Here is a 17,131-nt window from a genome sequence, read left to right on the forward strand (position 1 = left end):
TTTTTGTAAAAGTTAACGCCGGACGCAGGACGACGACGACGACGGACGACGACGACGGACGCAAAGTGATGAGAAAAGCTCACTTGGCCCTTCGGGCCAGGTGAGCTAATAATATTCAAGTTAATAACCAAAAACAGCAAAATTTTCTTAAAATTACCAATTCAGGGGCAGCAACCCAACAATGGGTTGTCCGATTCATCTAAAAATTTCAGGGCAGATAGATCTTGACCTTCTGAACAATTTTACCCCATGTCAGATTTGCTCTAAATGCTTTGGTTTTTGAGTTATAAGCCAAAAACTGCATTTTACCCCTATGTTCTATTTTAAGCCATGGCAGCCATCTTGATTGGTTGGGCGGGTCACCGGACACACTTTTTGAACTAGATACCCTAATAATGATTATGGGCAAGTTTGGTTAAATTTGGCCCAGCAGTTTCAGAGGAGAAGATTTTTGTAAAAGTTAACGACGCCGGACGCCGGACGCCTAGTGATGAGAAAAGCTCACTTGGCCCTTCGGGCCAGGTGAGCTAAAAATAAAAAATTTAGTTAGCATATTTTTTTCAAAGATGTAATAGGAAACACATATATATTTTTTTTTTGCCTAGACATATGCAAAATTGGAATTATTTGTATCCAAAAGTAACCATAGGCAAAATCACTTATGTCAGAAAGGTATACGAATAAGGAAACAATACATCATCAAACAGTTAAATATCATTTTTATTTTGTGTATAATAATCTTGAAATAATAAAATAAACAACTGTTACACAGCACATATAATACACATATCACAACCTTGGCACATGTATACAACAGTATGGAAAAAAAAAAAATATTTGTATAGAAAAATTAGAAGGATACATCTGTATCAGTTTTTAGTTAACTAAGGTTTGAAATTATTATTTTTTAGAAGTTGAAAGTTCATCCAACTTAACAAATGTAAAATAAAAATGTAGACTCCATACTTATCCCATCTGCAACAACTGAGCTGCATCGGATACAAATCGTCCTTATGCAAATCAAACATCAATGTATCTGTTAACCTATTCGGTTTTGAAAACCAATTGAAAAGAAAGTATAGGATTGTTTGCAAGTTGAATTGTTAATCGAATGCTACAAAACTGACAAAACTTCATCTTATATGTCATTGTTTTTCGTAAATAATTAGTCCAAAATAAAACAAGACTACTGTACATGTACATATTCACATTAACTTGTATAAGGTCAATTTCTATCTGACGCAGCTCAACTTTCATACAATTCACACAACTCTCTCACAGCTCAGACGCTCATACAAAATGCTTTCAAAACATATATCTAAACAAAGAATGTTATCAATTGGAATGGTTTTTTTAAGGTAAGGCATTGCTCAAAGAAATGCCTGATAAATTGAATACATATTGTTGCATAAAATGTAATCAATCTGAATGGTTTTTTTTTAAAGGTTTGGCATTGCTCATAAAAATGCCTTTAAAATTGAATACATATGTTGTATATAAAATGTTATCAATCAGTTTGGTTTTTTAAGGTCTGTAGTCAGACTCTTGGAAATGAATTTTTACAATTTTTCTAGTACGAAAAGAATTGGGTACTTAGAAATGTCACACTTTATGGGAAGATTGTTTCACACCAGCCAGCACATAGTTTACATAGGCAGTATCCCTTGTAATATTTTTCAATATAAAATATACAAGGTTAACTTGATGACGGTGGAACTATTGATGCCTGAGACAATTCTGCTCGTCTAATCTCACCCGTTATCGACAGCAAATCCTGAATGACTACACGGATCTGAAAACGTAATTTTACATATTATATTCTAAAATGAATCATTCCAAGTGTGCAGAAGTATAGTAATGAGCCACACAAGATGTTGAAGAAGGGGAGGTAAGTACTGGCAGCAGCAGCAGAGGAGATAACTCTATGATGATGATGGCACATAGGCAGAAGACACAAAGGTATCAGATCTTTTCAGTTCCTGTACGATGTCCTTCAGATCATACAAAAACATCTGAATCTGAAATGATAGCAAAAGAAAATCGGTCAATATTTATACAGTCAATGAAAATGACATGAAAAGAAAAACATCAAGTCATACAAAACACATTTGATGAAAATAAAATGAATAAAGGATATGGATAAAATGCAAACACTAGTTGCTAACCTTTATGTTTTATTTAAAAATGTGTGCATTTTTATTGTGATTTATTGTTAAATTACAGTGATATTTTGTTATTTAAAAAAAAACACTTATTGCAAGTTACATTCAAATATAGTCCAGATAAATTAAATATACCACTTTTAACGAGGAAATTGATATATTATTGGATTCTATATACAACCATATTTCTAGATGTCTATAAACGAGGTAAAATATATCTTTTAAGTCAAATATAAAGGGAAGCAACTCTTTTGATACTACTTTCTGTGGTCACTGGTAGGTACTAGAAAACACACATCAAATTTGTATTGATTGTTTTGGAGTGTATGTTAAAACACAAAGATATGTAAGAATTATAGGGAATGTTGATTCAAATTGGTGAAGGAATGAAGAAACATGGAAAAATTTGTGTATAGAAAAGGCATCTGTATAAATATAACATACAAAACTAATGAATAACTGAAATTTTATCACAAGTATATACAAATCTCAGATCATAAAACAGCTCTGTATGTAAATATATTAATTTTACACCCAATTCTATTCAAAACTATTTAGAATATACTTAAAATAAGCATCAAAAATATATAATGCATAAACATCAAGTTTGCTATAAATATCTAAGCATGCTATTTTTTTTTCAAAAAAAAGTTCTCACCTTTTTTCAGTGTTGGCCTTGAACTTGTGCTGCCCCAGCTTGGTACATTTAGGGAGATTGTTATACATTAGAATCTAGGCTATTACACAAGCTAATGTGCAAGCTAAGTGTGTCACACATGCACAAGTGACACTATTACATACAACACATAGTTCAAAGGGTCAAATTAGCAAGTGTGTCCACTCACATTCACTGGTGAAAACCGGATGTGGCATTATCAAAACCATGTATAATTTAGTATTTTAAGGTTTTATTTAACAGAAATTCTTTTGATTGTTTCAGTAAATTTTAAATAAAATTTAAAAAATGGCTTAACATAAGGGGAGATAACTTAGACAAATAATTTTAATTTTCCAAGGAAGTTTCATCGTATGTTTATATGTAGCCAGAAAAGTACTTTTATGGCATATTTTCCACTATTCTATGTACTTTATCACCCCTTAAGTTACTAATCTTTATTATTCAGGCTTTTGTTTATTTTTAGGTATTTTTTTTGCTTGACCCATTATTCTCTCCTTTGCAAACCACAGCTGTACCCTCATATAAGAATACAACTTACATAAGAATTATATAACAGTATTTTTCCTACAACTAAAGGGCTAATAAAACCTAATCGTTTCAAGGAGAAGAGTGCTACACCGTCAATTCTATTGATATTTTGATGTGTATGAAATATTCCTAAGTCATGTACTCTTGTATATTACTATTTTACACTTCTATACTTTACTATATATATATATATATGATATCTACTCAAACATCTATGTGCACAACCTTATATTTAATATATGTTTGAACTCAAATCTTATTTAAGTTTAAGTTAGTAAAGATCATACTGGGTGAATTATTCATGCAGTTAGGGTATACAACATGCAGGTGTCTCTAAAGTAAGGGAAAAATGCTCTCAACAAAGGATTTAAGGCAGAGAAGTTGATAACCTGTTTTTAGAACCAAAAAAAATAGTGAAATCTGTCTAAATTGAACATGTCTTTAGCCAAAAAACTGGTCTTGAAAGACATATTGAATTATTTTACAATAAATATTTTCAATCTGTTTAAATCAAATGCTTTTCTAATCCCAAAAGACTCAAATCCCAAAGAGCTCCGAATTGGTAAAAATATTACAAAATTCTGATATAGAAAATTGTAGTTGCACTTCTTTAATAGTTATATTATTTTTTTTTTAAAATGTAAGTAATCTTTATTTCAACAAATTATGAAAAATAGCATCCAATGTTCAGAGCATTTTGTTATCATAATGCAAAATAAACAGGCAATAAAAAGGAAAATTGACTGGAACTCAATTAACTGTAAAAATGAAGAATACAAAAATTATAAAGAAACATAGTCAATCAATAATTTATACTGTAAAAAAAATGTAATAATGAAAACTACTACTGTGGATTTTATTATAATTCGTTGGATACCAATTTTCGTGTATTTCGTGGGAACAGTTGAACCACGAAATTTAATGTTCAACGAATGAAAATTTTTCTTATGGGTTGTATGCAGACTTCGGCAAAACCACGAAATCAAATATCCACGAACATGTAAGTTCTCCTCAATCCACGAAAGTTGATACCCACGAAAATAAATGAATCCACACTATAAGAAATCATTTTTTTTATGGCTACTCGTCACTACCACTTGCTTTGTTTGAGTGCCATCATGAAAAGTTTTAGTCTTTCATTGTGATTGCTCATTTGTCAACAATTCTATGCTGATAAATTTTGGTCAATTATATTTTATACACAAAGATAAATAGTTTAACAACACCATTTTTTTCCCTGTACGAGGTTTAACTATTTTGTCTGTTAGTTATTTTTCAGTTTTAAGTTTGACAAGTTACTGCACCATTTTTTTCCAATAGGAAATCAGAATATTTTTGTCCATTTGTATTTTTTTCATTTTTCACTTTGCCCATGGTTTTTTTTTCCTTGTACTTATTCATTAGGTTAGTTGGAAGTTGTATATGAGAACTTATATTATCTTTCTTTTTTAGAATAAACTATTCATAACTTTATTATTCAAATTGATATTTTTCTGCTCTACATGTAGGATAGAAAGTTGATTGTAGTGTTACACTTTACCTTATTAAGGTGGTACCCAACACTTTAACTTAAATTAATTTGGCTCGTTTAATTTTCTTAAATTTTTGAAAAAGTATTTAATTTGACCCTTTGACAAAAATATAAAAATTTCAAAAAAATTGAAACAACCGTTTTATCAGAAAAATTACACTGGTTATATCGCAGTTTGACAAACACTAATTTTGATCATTGTGAAGCTTTATATTGCCTTCACAACACATTGTAATTAAAACGTTTAGCTGATTTTACAGAGTTATCTCCCTGTAGTGTTAGGTACCACCTTAACAAAAGAGATTCCTCATCAGTCTACTGCAACCAATGTTCTTATTCTTCTTTGGTAAAAAGATCACTAATTCTTCAAATCAATGATCCATATCCATATTTAAAGCTAGCTCATAGCTCATAGCTGTATTACATATATCAAATCAAATGTTTCGATTTCCTCAACATATGATACCAATAAATATTATTAGATTTTATACGTTTACAAATGTACTTCTGCTGTTGGTCAGGTTGTTGTCTCTTTGACACATTACCCATTTCCATTCTCAATTTTATTCAAAGGAAGACAAAACAAAAACTTTATCTTGATAGTGATTTCGAAAACTTAAATATATATATATCCTTCAAACAAACAAAACATCTATGAGTACAGTTTTCACTGGCATGACAAACACGCATATATGTACATGTATATATATTTCTTTTCACAAGGTGAGAAATCTGTTAGAATTTCCTCTTTGATTTCTGTTTTTCTAGTTTCAGAAATTGAATCCCTTTACTTTTTATAATGTTTAATCTTTATTTGCAAAAACATAGATGTCTTCCTAAAAAGTTTTATGTTTGTAGGTCATGTTGCATGAGAACTGAACTTAAACCCAAATGCTGAAGGTAACTTTGTTGAAATCAAAACATTATCTGTGTACAAAATAAATATGTATGTTTGTCTTTGAGTATTTGTATATTTTGCAAAGAAGTAAGAGAGTACTTCAACAACAGATTTCCACTTTGCTTGTCGATATTTTAAAAACCAAACCTTTGCCAAAATGCATACATATATGACATCCAACACCAAATATATATATATATATATATATATGTGTAATTTAAGGTACAATTTTACCTGTGCTAATTGTTCATGTGTTTCTTCTTCTTCTGCTGACTGTTTTTGGTGTCGTTTAACTAACTGGTACAAATTTCTGGCAGCCCTATAGAAACAAATATAAATGTTTTTAACTATTGCAAAAACAAGTTGTTTATGAATTCAATTTATTATAACAAATCAATTATTGAGTAAGAAAATAATTTTCTTGGATCTTGCAACTTTGATCAAATGTTTGTGGGTAAGGGTAGGTTTGGTGTGAGAAAGGGGTGATAAGAAGGACTTAATTGTTGAATTATTTTTCCTTCAACACACTCATATTATTTGATCTATCTGGCATTTTGTTTGCTTTTAAATTCATGTACTGTTGACTCATTTATTTTTGTTAGTATCAATTTTCGTGGATTGAGGAAAACTTACTTTTTCATTGATATTTGAATTCGAGGTTTGCCGATTTCTGTGTACAAAGCTATAGCAAATTTGCAATTCCTTGAACATATAAATTTGTGGTTCGCCTGTACCCATGAAAACCACGAAAATTGAATAATAGCGAATCCACAGTACATGTTTTTTTTCCACCACAGAAATGTATGGTGCTTATGTGATAAAATATGCACAAATATACTATGAAAATCAACAACTACCACCACAACAGTCTGGTCTGACTTAATCAATATTGTGTGAACTTACATTTTAATTCTACCAAGTGTAAGTGTTTTTGTAGCAGCAGTATTTTTAATATGAGTCCATGCTGACTCCCATTTTACAGCCTCACTCTGAGCTGTGTCAAGTTGAGTTTGTAATCCTGATAACTGGTTATTACAGGATAAAATTTCATTGTCTTTTTCCTGTCAAAAAATATTTGTAATTATACTTTCATACTATAAACAGTGCATTAACTTTCAGTTCTTATTACTTGAGATGTTTATATAAATTATATAAAAAATATTTACCTATGTCTGCAAATAAATGTTTACTGTTCTTTCAAGAAAACAGACATGAATAGTTTCCAAGGCACTCATTATTTCTACCAAGTTCTAAAGGTTGTATATATTTTTTTTCTTATTTGTTGACAAAACATGTATTTTCTGAATCTCTAATAATGTTGAACATTTTTGTAGACCAATCAAATATGTTTTGCCCTTTTTAATAATAATTCATGATATCTTCAACATTCTTTTCCCCAGATTTATAATGTCTGTTTTCAGAGTTCGAAAACATATTCATGTCTTAGGACATTTTAGATACCTAAGCATGTACATTAATCTTATAGGTTAATATATGATATTTATAAATATTTAAATAATTTCAGTGTTACAGCAAAGCTTTTATCAAACTTACCTCAATGTATTTCATCAAATTTTGTCTTTCCTTTTCTATGACTTCCTGATTTCTTTGGTCCTGTTCTAATAAATCCTGGAAAAAATTAAAACAATTAATAAATAAATATTTGAAGTTACTACCCACCTCAAAGTATTATACTATTAAATCGTATGACGAACGGAGAACAGACAGACGCACAGACCAGAAAACATAATGCCCATAAATGGGGCATAAAAAAACTACTAATTATCTTGAATTTGTGGAAGTGGGATTAGCCCCAGATGATTAAAATGATGGGCACAACTATTCTACTTTCAGGTGAAAAAGAGGGTATGTTTGGTAGGAGCTGAAATTTTGCATAGCAATGAATTATTCATGAAACCCTCAAATAGTTGAATAAGTTGTTGCAAGGGTTCAACAAAAAACCTTTTTCTTTTCATTTCTCGTGGACTAGGTCAAGATTTATGACAATTCATTGCCATTGTTTGATTTTTAACTCCCTTTTCCCCTCTGATTCATCATGAGAGGTTCTTACTTCATGTGTAGCTGTCAAGGTGTCATGTCTAGCTATAATATCTCTCATTTCACCAAATTCCTCTCCTGCTTCTAGCACCTTTTCCATGTAGGTGTGATAAATTTTAAATCTATCTAGTTTTTCTTGTAACTTTGATTTGTCTTTTTCCAGTTTTCCCTTTTCTACTTTTAATCTGAAAAAAATAATAAGATACACTGAAGTATATTCAGACAATTCTGGCTATTTGCATAGCCTATTTGTCAGACAAAATTATGCAATTAAGCAAAATATCCTTATATCAAAATTGCATCATTATAGAATAAAAGGAGATCAATAAGAAAGGAAATCCTCAAATAAGAAAGACAGATAGCTGTGATCCATAAATACAGTTTTGAGTTTTGAGTTTTGAATTCTAATAGATATTAAATTTCTGATGTCATTTATGTTATTTTCTTTAAATTCTTTTGATTAAGTTTATTAAAAAGAATTGTTTGTTTGTTTTTTGTGTACCAACCCTACCTTTATTTGTGATATAAATATGGTTACCCTACCAAAAGATTTGTTTCTGTTACCCATGTGTACAAGGAATAATAAGATTTAGACATTTTCATGACCCCAAGGCTTAAATAGAAAAACCTGGGAAGCAAATATACCTGTGCAAATTGAGGGAAATTAATCAATATCGCATAAAGTATTCAAGAAAGAAACTGTTATAAATTTTATTGAAACAACACAAAAGTAAATACAATTAAACTGTTGACACAGAGACATGTCTTGCCTGTGGACAGAAAATGCAGAAAAAGACAAATGGATGGACAGCAACAAACTTATTAATTCAAAGTTTGCTGGACCATGACATAGAGGTCAGCACGTCAAAATGATTTTAAACTGTTATAGTACCGATAATACATCTTTATAGAAAACAGTATTTATCAATTACAACTTACAACTTACAGCAGAATGCATTGAGTGTGCAGGTAAAAGCAATATCTTTGGTTAGCTTGCTTTTTACCAAAACTGTTAAATCATTATTACATTAGGTATACTACCCTTCTTTAAGAGTAGACTGGTCCGACAAATAACCAATCTATCTGTATGTGGGCTACTCTACTCCTAAAAGAGGATAGTATATGTTACCTAATAATGAATTCACGGTTAAGCTAGCAAGCAAGCTATCCTAAGATATTACCTTTACCTACACACTCAATGCATTCTGCTCTAAGTTCATGATCAAACTGACTTAAGCAGAAAACTTTTAACAATTGTTGACATCACTGATCTTTGTCTTGTCTTCTGCAACTTTTGTCACAGGTGAGAGAAAAAATAATGAAAATAACATTGCATTAAAAAAAATTACTTACATACTTGATGTTTCAAGGGAAATATAAAAACCAGTTTAATTGAGCATATATATCTAGCTGGGGATTTTTTGCTTTGCAATTAACCAAAAGGCTATGCAGATAACCAGATTTTTCAACATAAGATCTAATTTTTAGTCTTAGTTTAAATTATGAGTCCACAAGCTAATGACACCATCAAATCTTCAAGACAACAAAACAACAATTTGCTGCATAAAATGTACATAGTTGTTTCATTGAATTTCTTTTTATGACCAAATCTGTGAACTCTTCAAGAAAGGTTAGCTGGATAGGATGAGAAGTTTATATATAAAAGAAAAGAAGTGTACATAGATGATAAATTTAATCCATTTAAGGCTAAGTTTTGATATTTTGGCTAACTCATTAAACCTTATAAACAGACCAAAAGTAATATATCATTAAAATTATGTTCAATTATTCATAATACAATAAATTAGCAAAAAGGTGACTGTTTCTTAAATTTTCAAAAGCATAAAAACATCTTCAACAAGAATGTATCCATAGTACACAGATGCCCCACTCGCACTTTCATTTTCTATGTTCAGTGGACCATGAAATTGGGGTAAAAACTCTAAAACTAGAAAGATCATATCATAGGGAACATGTGTACTTAGTTTCAAGTTGATTGGACTTTAACATTATCAAAAACTGCCTTGACCAAAAACTTTAACCTGAAGCTGGACAGACAAACGGATCCACACACCAGAAAACATAATGCCCCTCTAATATCATAGGTGGGATATAATCGTAGAGGGGCAATAAAAAAATACCTTTAAAATATACAGGTATTGTGCCATGAGAGGTAATTTTGAAAAATATAATAATAATTATATTGTGACAAGGGAAGTAATTATATAAATATAAAGGTACAAATGTATTGTGACAAGGGAGGTAATTTTGAAAAATATGATAAAAATATATTGTGACAAGAGAGGTAATTATGACACATTTAAAGGTATTGTGACAAGGGAGGTTGTTTTGAAAATTATAATATAAATAAAAATATTGTGACAAAGGAGGTAAATATGAAAAAGATAAAGGTATTTGTGAAAAGGGAGGTAATTTTGAAAAATATTAAAGTATTGTGCAAAGGTTGGTTAGTATGACAAATGTAAATGTACTGTGCCAGTGAAGTGATTTTGACATATATAAAGGTAGTGTGCCAAGGGAGATAATTTCTTTAAACAGAGGAAGGTTTTGCACCAAGAGAGGTCACAATTGTTTTTTGTAATTACTTCTCAATTTCTTTATCTTTCTGTTTCTTTGAATCTCTTTCCTCGTCAGCTTTTTTCAAAGCTCTTGCTTTCTTTGAATCATTTTCCTGTAATCAAATGTTATTTTATGATGTAGTGACGTTTTATTTTATAATTTTACCAACTGATATTATAGAACTTTTAAATATGAAAGTTTATAGTTTAAGGATGTATTCTTCTGACATTTCAGTCTCGTTCAGTCTCGTTGAAATCTCGTTCTGGAATTATGTCTCAAACTTAAAATATGAATGAATTTAAAAAATGTAATAATCAAACTCAACTCTGTAAAAAAATTGGGTATTTCCAATGAGTAGTTTTTGAGTAATACATTTTTCAAATGTTATTACCAATCGAGTCAGTCTTTTTAGCCAAAATATCGAGAAAATAGGTGAGGGATACAAAAAATGATTTTACCAGAAACATGTACATCCCACATCCCTTTTTTCTTTTCAAATTTCTTAGATATGTATGTTTTCAATCATTTATAACAAAGAAGTTGAAAAAATATGCAATTTGTACTTAAAACGGAGAAAAATCACAAATTTACAAAATTGACAACATGGTAAATTTGACACAAAAAAGCATCAAAATATGATAAAACTTTCTTATATTAACACCTACCTATAGTTTTTAAAATTAAAATTTATTCAGATTGGTCCCCTTCATCTTTATTGAAAGTATGACAAAAAGTTTAATTGTAGAAATGTGATTTTTTTCATGATTAGAGCCCAAAAATAGGTAAAAACTGATGAAAAATGGGAAAATCATGAAAATTGGGTACTTTCAAAGGGCCGTAGCAAAAAAAGAAGTGCACCACCGTATGATTTTTTCTTCACCAATTATTTTTTTACAGTCATATGAACACAAAAAACAGGTTTAGAAAAAAAGTTTAATTCTAGAAATTTTTGGCTCCTCAGAGGTGTACATCCTTAAACTAAATATGAACATAATGTAATAACTTTTAAAAATGTTTATATTATAAAATAAAGTACTTTTAAAGAGCTCAACAGAAGAGTAATGTAATTTCCATCAAGTCATACATATTTACCTATTGCTGATAGTACGAAAGCTTCAGCTTCCATTTTCAAACATGAATTTTTAATCTTAAATGATATCACAGTCAACTCAAATGTAACAACATCTTCAGACAATTTTTTTTATGTTTTTGCACATACCTTTTGAAATATATATTCATTTATGACAGAATCATAGATGTTTACATGTATTTTTCCTTCGTTACAAAATCCTTTTTCAAGACATGTGAGATGCTTTTAAATAGGAATAATCTACATCTTCATATCATTAGCTGCATTTATAAATACAACCCATTCAAAAGATGTTTTATTTATAAACCTCTGATTCTAACCTTGAGGAAATGATCAAACTTCAGTAACTGCTCCTTTAAATCACATTCTTTTCTTTCTAGCTCCTCTCTTCTCTGTTGTAAACTTTCCATTTTCATTTGGAATTCCTTGAAGTAGAATATTATATGATTGTTAAAAATATGAAAGATATAGTTTCATTCTATGCAGCTGGTTGGGGGAAAGGTATATGAAAAATATTAAAAATGAGTGGTCTTTTGTTTTTTTAGATGATTGAGTTTTTAACCTTTTCTCTGCCATAGGGCCTATCCGGCCTATTCAAAAACACTACCGTTGAGTGCCACGCTAAGGCCCAAAGGCCAACGGAATTTTGACGTTACGTAATAATAAGCATTACGTCATAGTGCCAGAGTGCTTGATTTGGAAAATGGCTGGCGTCAATGCCGTGGATTCGGGTTTTGCCTGTCAGAAAAAGATGAAGAACCAGAGTTTAACGTTACCCAACGGGGAACAATTAGAAAATCAGATAAAACTGGATTTTTACAAATGTTAATTATGCTCATCATCAAAAATACTTTATCCGTACTAAAAGAAATAATCTAAGTAAAAAAAGTAGATTTTCCTTCTTTGAAATCATAAAAAAAAAATTCTAAAAAGAATTTCTCAGTTTATTCAAGGTGAGCAAGCGAGAGCACCTGATAGCTTGGTATATACATGTTTGAAATTCTTTATTTTCGAAAAATAAAATGATGTCGCATTGTTGTTTTGTTTAGGAAAGTTGTATTTTTTTTTTATACTAACTATAAAAAAAACATCAGTCAGAAACTTTAAATTGCCCTGTATCAACTATTCAAATTATCTTCTGTTGTGTTTGTCGGTGTTTCTGTTTCCATGTACTATATGGTTACTGAATGAATTTGAAATTATATAAAAAGTGTCATAAGCTAAACAAAACAAACGTATAAAAGGACAAACTAGCACACAAAATTTCGAAGCACAAACATGTTCTGATAACATTTACAGGGTACATGTTTCTGGAGAAAAGTAAAAACATTAGATGACTCAATTATCTGCAAATATTCTTCAAACAATTCTTTTTCTTTCTAATCAAAAGTAAAATCCAATATAATGTGCCTTCAAAATATATATTTTAAATGTGTTAAATATTTGAAACCAATAGCAAAAGATTAATACTGTACATCCATAAGACAGAAAAAAAACGATACAAAAATGGAAAGGAAAGAGAAGGGGTCAACAAACACTGCCGCCCATAAATTGTATGACTTGATCCCTACTACACAAATATTACACCCAATTTGATAGTCAAACATTTTTGTTTCTAAGCAGAAATTGCGTAGCGTGAGATATATAAGTAATATTTTGTGTTGTCCCCTTTGTAATCATATGTCAAATCGATACTGTGTCGTTCCCTCAAGATGCTATGTCGTTCCCATAAGATAGTTTTCTCGTTCCCTCAAGAAACTATGTCGTTCCCACAAGATAGTTATCTCGTTCCATCGTGATGCTATGGCGTTCCCTCAAGATGATATGTTGTTCCCTCAAGATAGTTTTCTCGTTCCCTCAAGATATTATGTCTTTCCCATAAGATAGTTATCGCGTTCCCTCAAGATGATATGTCGTTCCCTCAAGATATCACGTTGTTCCCTCAAGATATTATGTCATTCCCTCAAGATACTTTGTTTCCCGTCAAGATGATATGTCGTTCCCTCAAGATGCTATGTTGTTCCCTCAAGATAGTTATCTCGTTCCCTCAACATAGCAATAAAATCATATTAATATGAGGGAACAACATATATAGTATCTTGAGGGAACGACAGAGCATCTTGACGGACCAACATAACATCTTGAGGGAACGACATAATATCTTGAGGGAATGACATAGCATCTTCAGGGAACAAGATCACTATCTTGTGGGAACGACATAGCATCTTGAGGGAACGACATAGTATCTTGAGGGAACAATATTTTTTTTCTTTCATGGCCGCATTCTGCCACCGTACAAATCAGCACCTGCTTGTGGATGACATGAGAACAAAAAGTGCGGAAGATATAAAGGGTAAAACAAAACCGGTCCTCTTAAAAAGTGCCCGAGACCGACCGGGAAGAGAAAAAGAGCCCGGAGAAAATAAATAGCGCCCGGAGAAGAAAATATAGGGCCCGGGAGAAAGAAAATAAAATATTTTATAACAATATTTTTTTTCAGAATAAAAAAAAATAAAAATCATTGCTTGTTTTGTCTAAAGTGTGAAGATATTGTTGTTGCACTTTTACATTTTAGATTTCAAAATTGTATATAAGTAAGTAATTAAGACGTAAATATAAACAAGAGGAAAAAGAAAAATCATGAATGATATTGTCCTCGATCAAAACGTATATTCTGTTATTAAAAATAATCATTGCCCGAGTTCTAATATTCGCAACTGTATGGTGACAACTTTTCAAAGTTTTGTATTTTATTAAACACACTTGAATAACCATTGGACGGTCGTGGAAGGGTTTCAACATGCCTGTCACTAAGAAAAGTTAACCCCACAGCTAAAGCAAATATGATATTCTGACCTTGTGGATTGTGCAGTTAGAATTATAATTTTTTTAATTTTTTTTTTTATTAAACCAAACCTGTTCAAACCGCGGCTTCTAATTGGTGATTCAATGTTTTTTGTTTTATATCAAACACCTGCTTTTAACATGCATAGTAGAATTGTTTTATTTGCTGATATGCATGTGCGTGTCACTTTTATCGTTTTTGAATAATGTGTAACTCTTTTAATTTTATAAAATTACGGGTAACGATAGAGTAAAATGTACTGCACAATAAATAAATAACATAAGTACGTCTGAACCAGTGACAACACTACGACAAATTTTATCGGATCATTGGCTGAAACACATTCTGTATATATAATTCGTCTGAATATCAGCCAAACAATGTAATATCTGTAAATTTGCGGAGTTCTATATTCTGTTCAATAGGGGAATGGCATAGTAACGTCGTGATTAAATATTGCATTGTGCATCAAATTCTTAATTCAAAAGTTTCTCTATATATAACATGTACATTTGAAAGGATTCAAACAGTAAACACAAATTCGTGTACTCCTGTAAATATTATGTAAAACGGAAAATGTATTGCCATAAAAGATAGTTTCAAAGAGCTGCATCGGATAAAAATCGATCGAATGAAAGTGCGTGTATATATGTGCATGTATATAAGACTCAATTTAAGACTTTGTTTGATTTTGGAACATTCAAATACGAAAAAGAAGATGAATTAGTAGGGTTCTTATAACAACTCAGTTTTCAACACTTACAGACTTTCTGTAGATTAACAGATGTATTGATATACATTTGCATAAGATTGATTTCTATCCGATGTAGCTCAATTTTGATACATTTATGCACTTCTTTCTGAAGAATATTAAATTCGCTCTTTCCCACGAACTATAATATTTCTTGCATCCTTTTTTATATATATTTTCTGCTCTATCAACTTTCCACATTTCTTAAACATCCGTTAGATTGACCATTTTCGTTTATTATCAAACAAAAATCTAACTGTCAAACGTCGACCGTCGAAACAGAATTGCGTCCATACGGAAAGCATGACGTTATGCATTGTTACGCTTCCTTTGTGACGTTTTCCGTTGAAATTTGAAATCAAGGGCCTATCTCTTGGCACTCAACGGTAGTTTACCCAAAAAAAACGTGGCACTCTAAGGGTTAAAAACTAATTTCATGTGAGTATTTGAAGTACTACAACAAGTTACAGACTTGCATTGTTCAACATTTTCAAATTCAGAGGAACACAATAAAAGATCATACATGAAGTCATAAAATGTACCATACTTTCTGATACTCTAATTATGCTAATGAGCATCTAATATGGTAACCCAAATAATGCAGTAATTATGCTGATGTGCATTAAATTAAATAATTCAGTGTAGTCCAAATGATCGTTTCTCCCACTGTCAAGGACATGAAATCTTTATAGGATTTAAAGGCATCACAAACCAAGGGTTTTAATTGGAACTCTCTGGGTGAGCTAAAAGCTTAAAGTTTTCATGGTAGGTAAATCCAGAGCTAATTCTGAATAATTAATTGGCTACTTTCCATTGTCTAAGCATTCAGTTGTTAATGTAGCAATATATTGAGGGAATCTGATTGAAATTTGATGACAAATTCTGCTTGTGCTGAATTTAAAGAAACTATGACATTTAACAATACCTCTTTCTGTGCTAGGAGTGCCTGATCAACTTCTGCCATTTCTCTTCTTTTTTCCAAAAGTCTTGTTGCAGGTGTCAAGTGATCATCTTCCCGCTCAGGCATTTTGCTAATGAAAGAAAAACAGGAAACAAAGATTTTCTCTTTTTTCTCATATATATATGTTAAACGTTACATACAAAGGGAGCATGATTAAAGATGGCCTTTCTCATATGCAATAACCAAGGGAATAAAACTTTGACATCCTAATACTAAATTTCTGGTCTCCATGAAGGAAAAATCCCGGGCTTAAAATCCTGAGGTCCTGAATTAATAAAGTAAATCTCGGCATCCTGAAATCCAAAAAAACAGAATTCCCAGATCCCAAACGGGTCAATCCCAAAATCCTGAACTTAAAAACAGTCGATCCCGGAATCGTGATACACCTTATCGCTATTAGATTTATCGGCCGGCTGACCCAGCTGCTGGAACTTTTCCATTGTGGCGCCAGATATTTTGTTTTATGACGTCAAAATTTTACGGGAACCTGTGTGATATCCAGTAATGGTGGACAAATAGCAATAAGGTGTATAAAGGTCCTATCCCCCCTCTTGTATGCGTAAAAGTTCAAGCTGCGGGTCAGTCAGGATTATTATAGCGATAAGGTGTATAGGGAAACATGACAGAAGAAAACCACATTCTGCATATCTAGGTCTATAGTATATGTTTTCTTAAACTACTTCTTCGATTTTTTACATTGCACCAGTGTGAAATTCTTATGCATTATTTTTTATATTCTACTTATTTCTAGACTACAAAATAGGAAAACGTACACAACGAGGGTATCCTCGAAGGTCGTCTTGAAGTATTCTTCCAAATCCACAGACATTTTGATGGTATAATGTTATTGTCTAAATAAAAACAGGAATAGTAAAGGGCACTTTTAAATTGTTGTTCAATGATCCGCCATTTGTAAACCAGTCAGTAGTTGCCATGACATCGAACATATCAAAAGTTTAAAAAAGTAGAAATTAACATTAAACCCCAATGATTTTCAAATTAAACTAAGATACAATCATTTATTTACACAAATTTCACATTAAAAAGA

General features: G+C 31.1%; 1 protein-coding gene across 2 annotated transcripts; it reads right to left on the minus strand.

The window, feature by feature from the left end:
• Positions 1 to 702: 702 nt before the first annotated feature.
• LOC134680725 (coiled-coil domain-containing protein 42 homolog) lies at positions 703 to 17,040 on the minus strand. Of its 2 annotated transcripts, none has more exons than XM_063539930.1 (9): positions 16,857 to 17,040; positions 16,048 to 16,153; positions 11,847 to 11,951; positions 10,463 to 10,548; positions 7,870 to 8,041; positions 7,353 to 7,427; positions 6,702 to 6,859; positions 6,033 to 6,117; positions 703 to 1,792 (listed from the first exon to the last, which is right to left on the minus strand). In XM_063539930.1, exons 1-9 carry the CDS (start codon positions 16,910 to 16,912, stop codon positions 1,697 to 1,699), a joined length of 939 nt encoding a protein of 312 aa, XP_063396000.1. In that variant the 5' UTR covers positions 16,913 to 17,040; the 3' UTR covers positions 703 to 1,696. The 2 variants fall into 2 exon arrangements, with proteins under 2 accessions (XP_063396000.1, XP_063395999.1); XM_063539929.1 differs by having other exon boundaries at positions 703 to 2,018.
• Between the last annotated feature and the right edge of the window lie 91 nt (positions 17,041 to 17,131).

The sequence above is a fragment of the Mytilus trossulus genome, chromosome 8 (genome assembly GCF_036588685.1).
Source record: "Mytilus trossulus isolate FHL-02 chromosome 8, PNRI_Mtr1.1.1.hap1, whole genome shotgun sequence".
Taxonomy (NCBI): domain Eukaryota; kingdom Metazoa; phylum Mollusca; class Bivalvia; order Mytilida; family Mytilidae; genus Mytilus; species Mytilus trossulus.

What these genes read in the sequence shown, in the direction of transcription:
- LOC134680725 (XM_063539930.1), bottom strand. Translation starts at nt 16,912, where the DNA reads ATGTCTGTGGATTTGGAAGAATACTTCAAGACGACCTTCGAGGATACC. An exon ending in AAAGATAAAGAAATTGAGAA is followed by an intron (nt 8,042 to 10,462) that starts GTAATTACAAAA and finishes TATTTTTTTCAG; the next exon opens with ATTAAAAGTAGAAAAGGGAA. An exon ending in CACATGAACAATTAGCACAG is followed by an intron (nt 1,793 to 6,032) that starts GTAAAATTGTAC and finishes TTACGTTTTCAG; the next exon opens with ATCCGTGTAGTCATTCAGGA.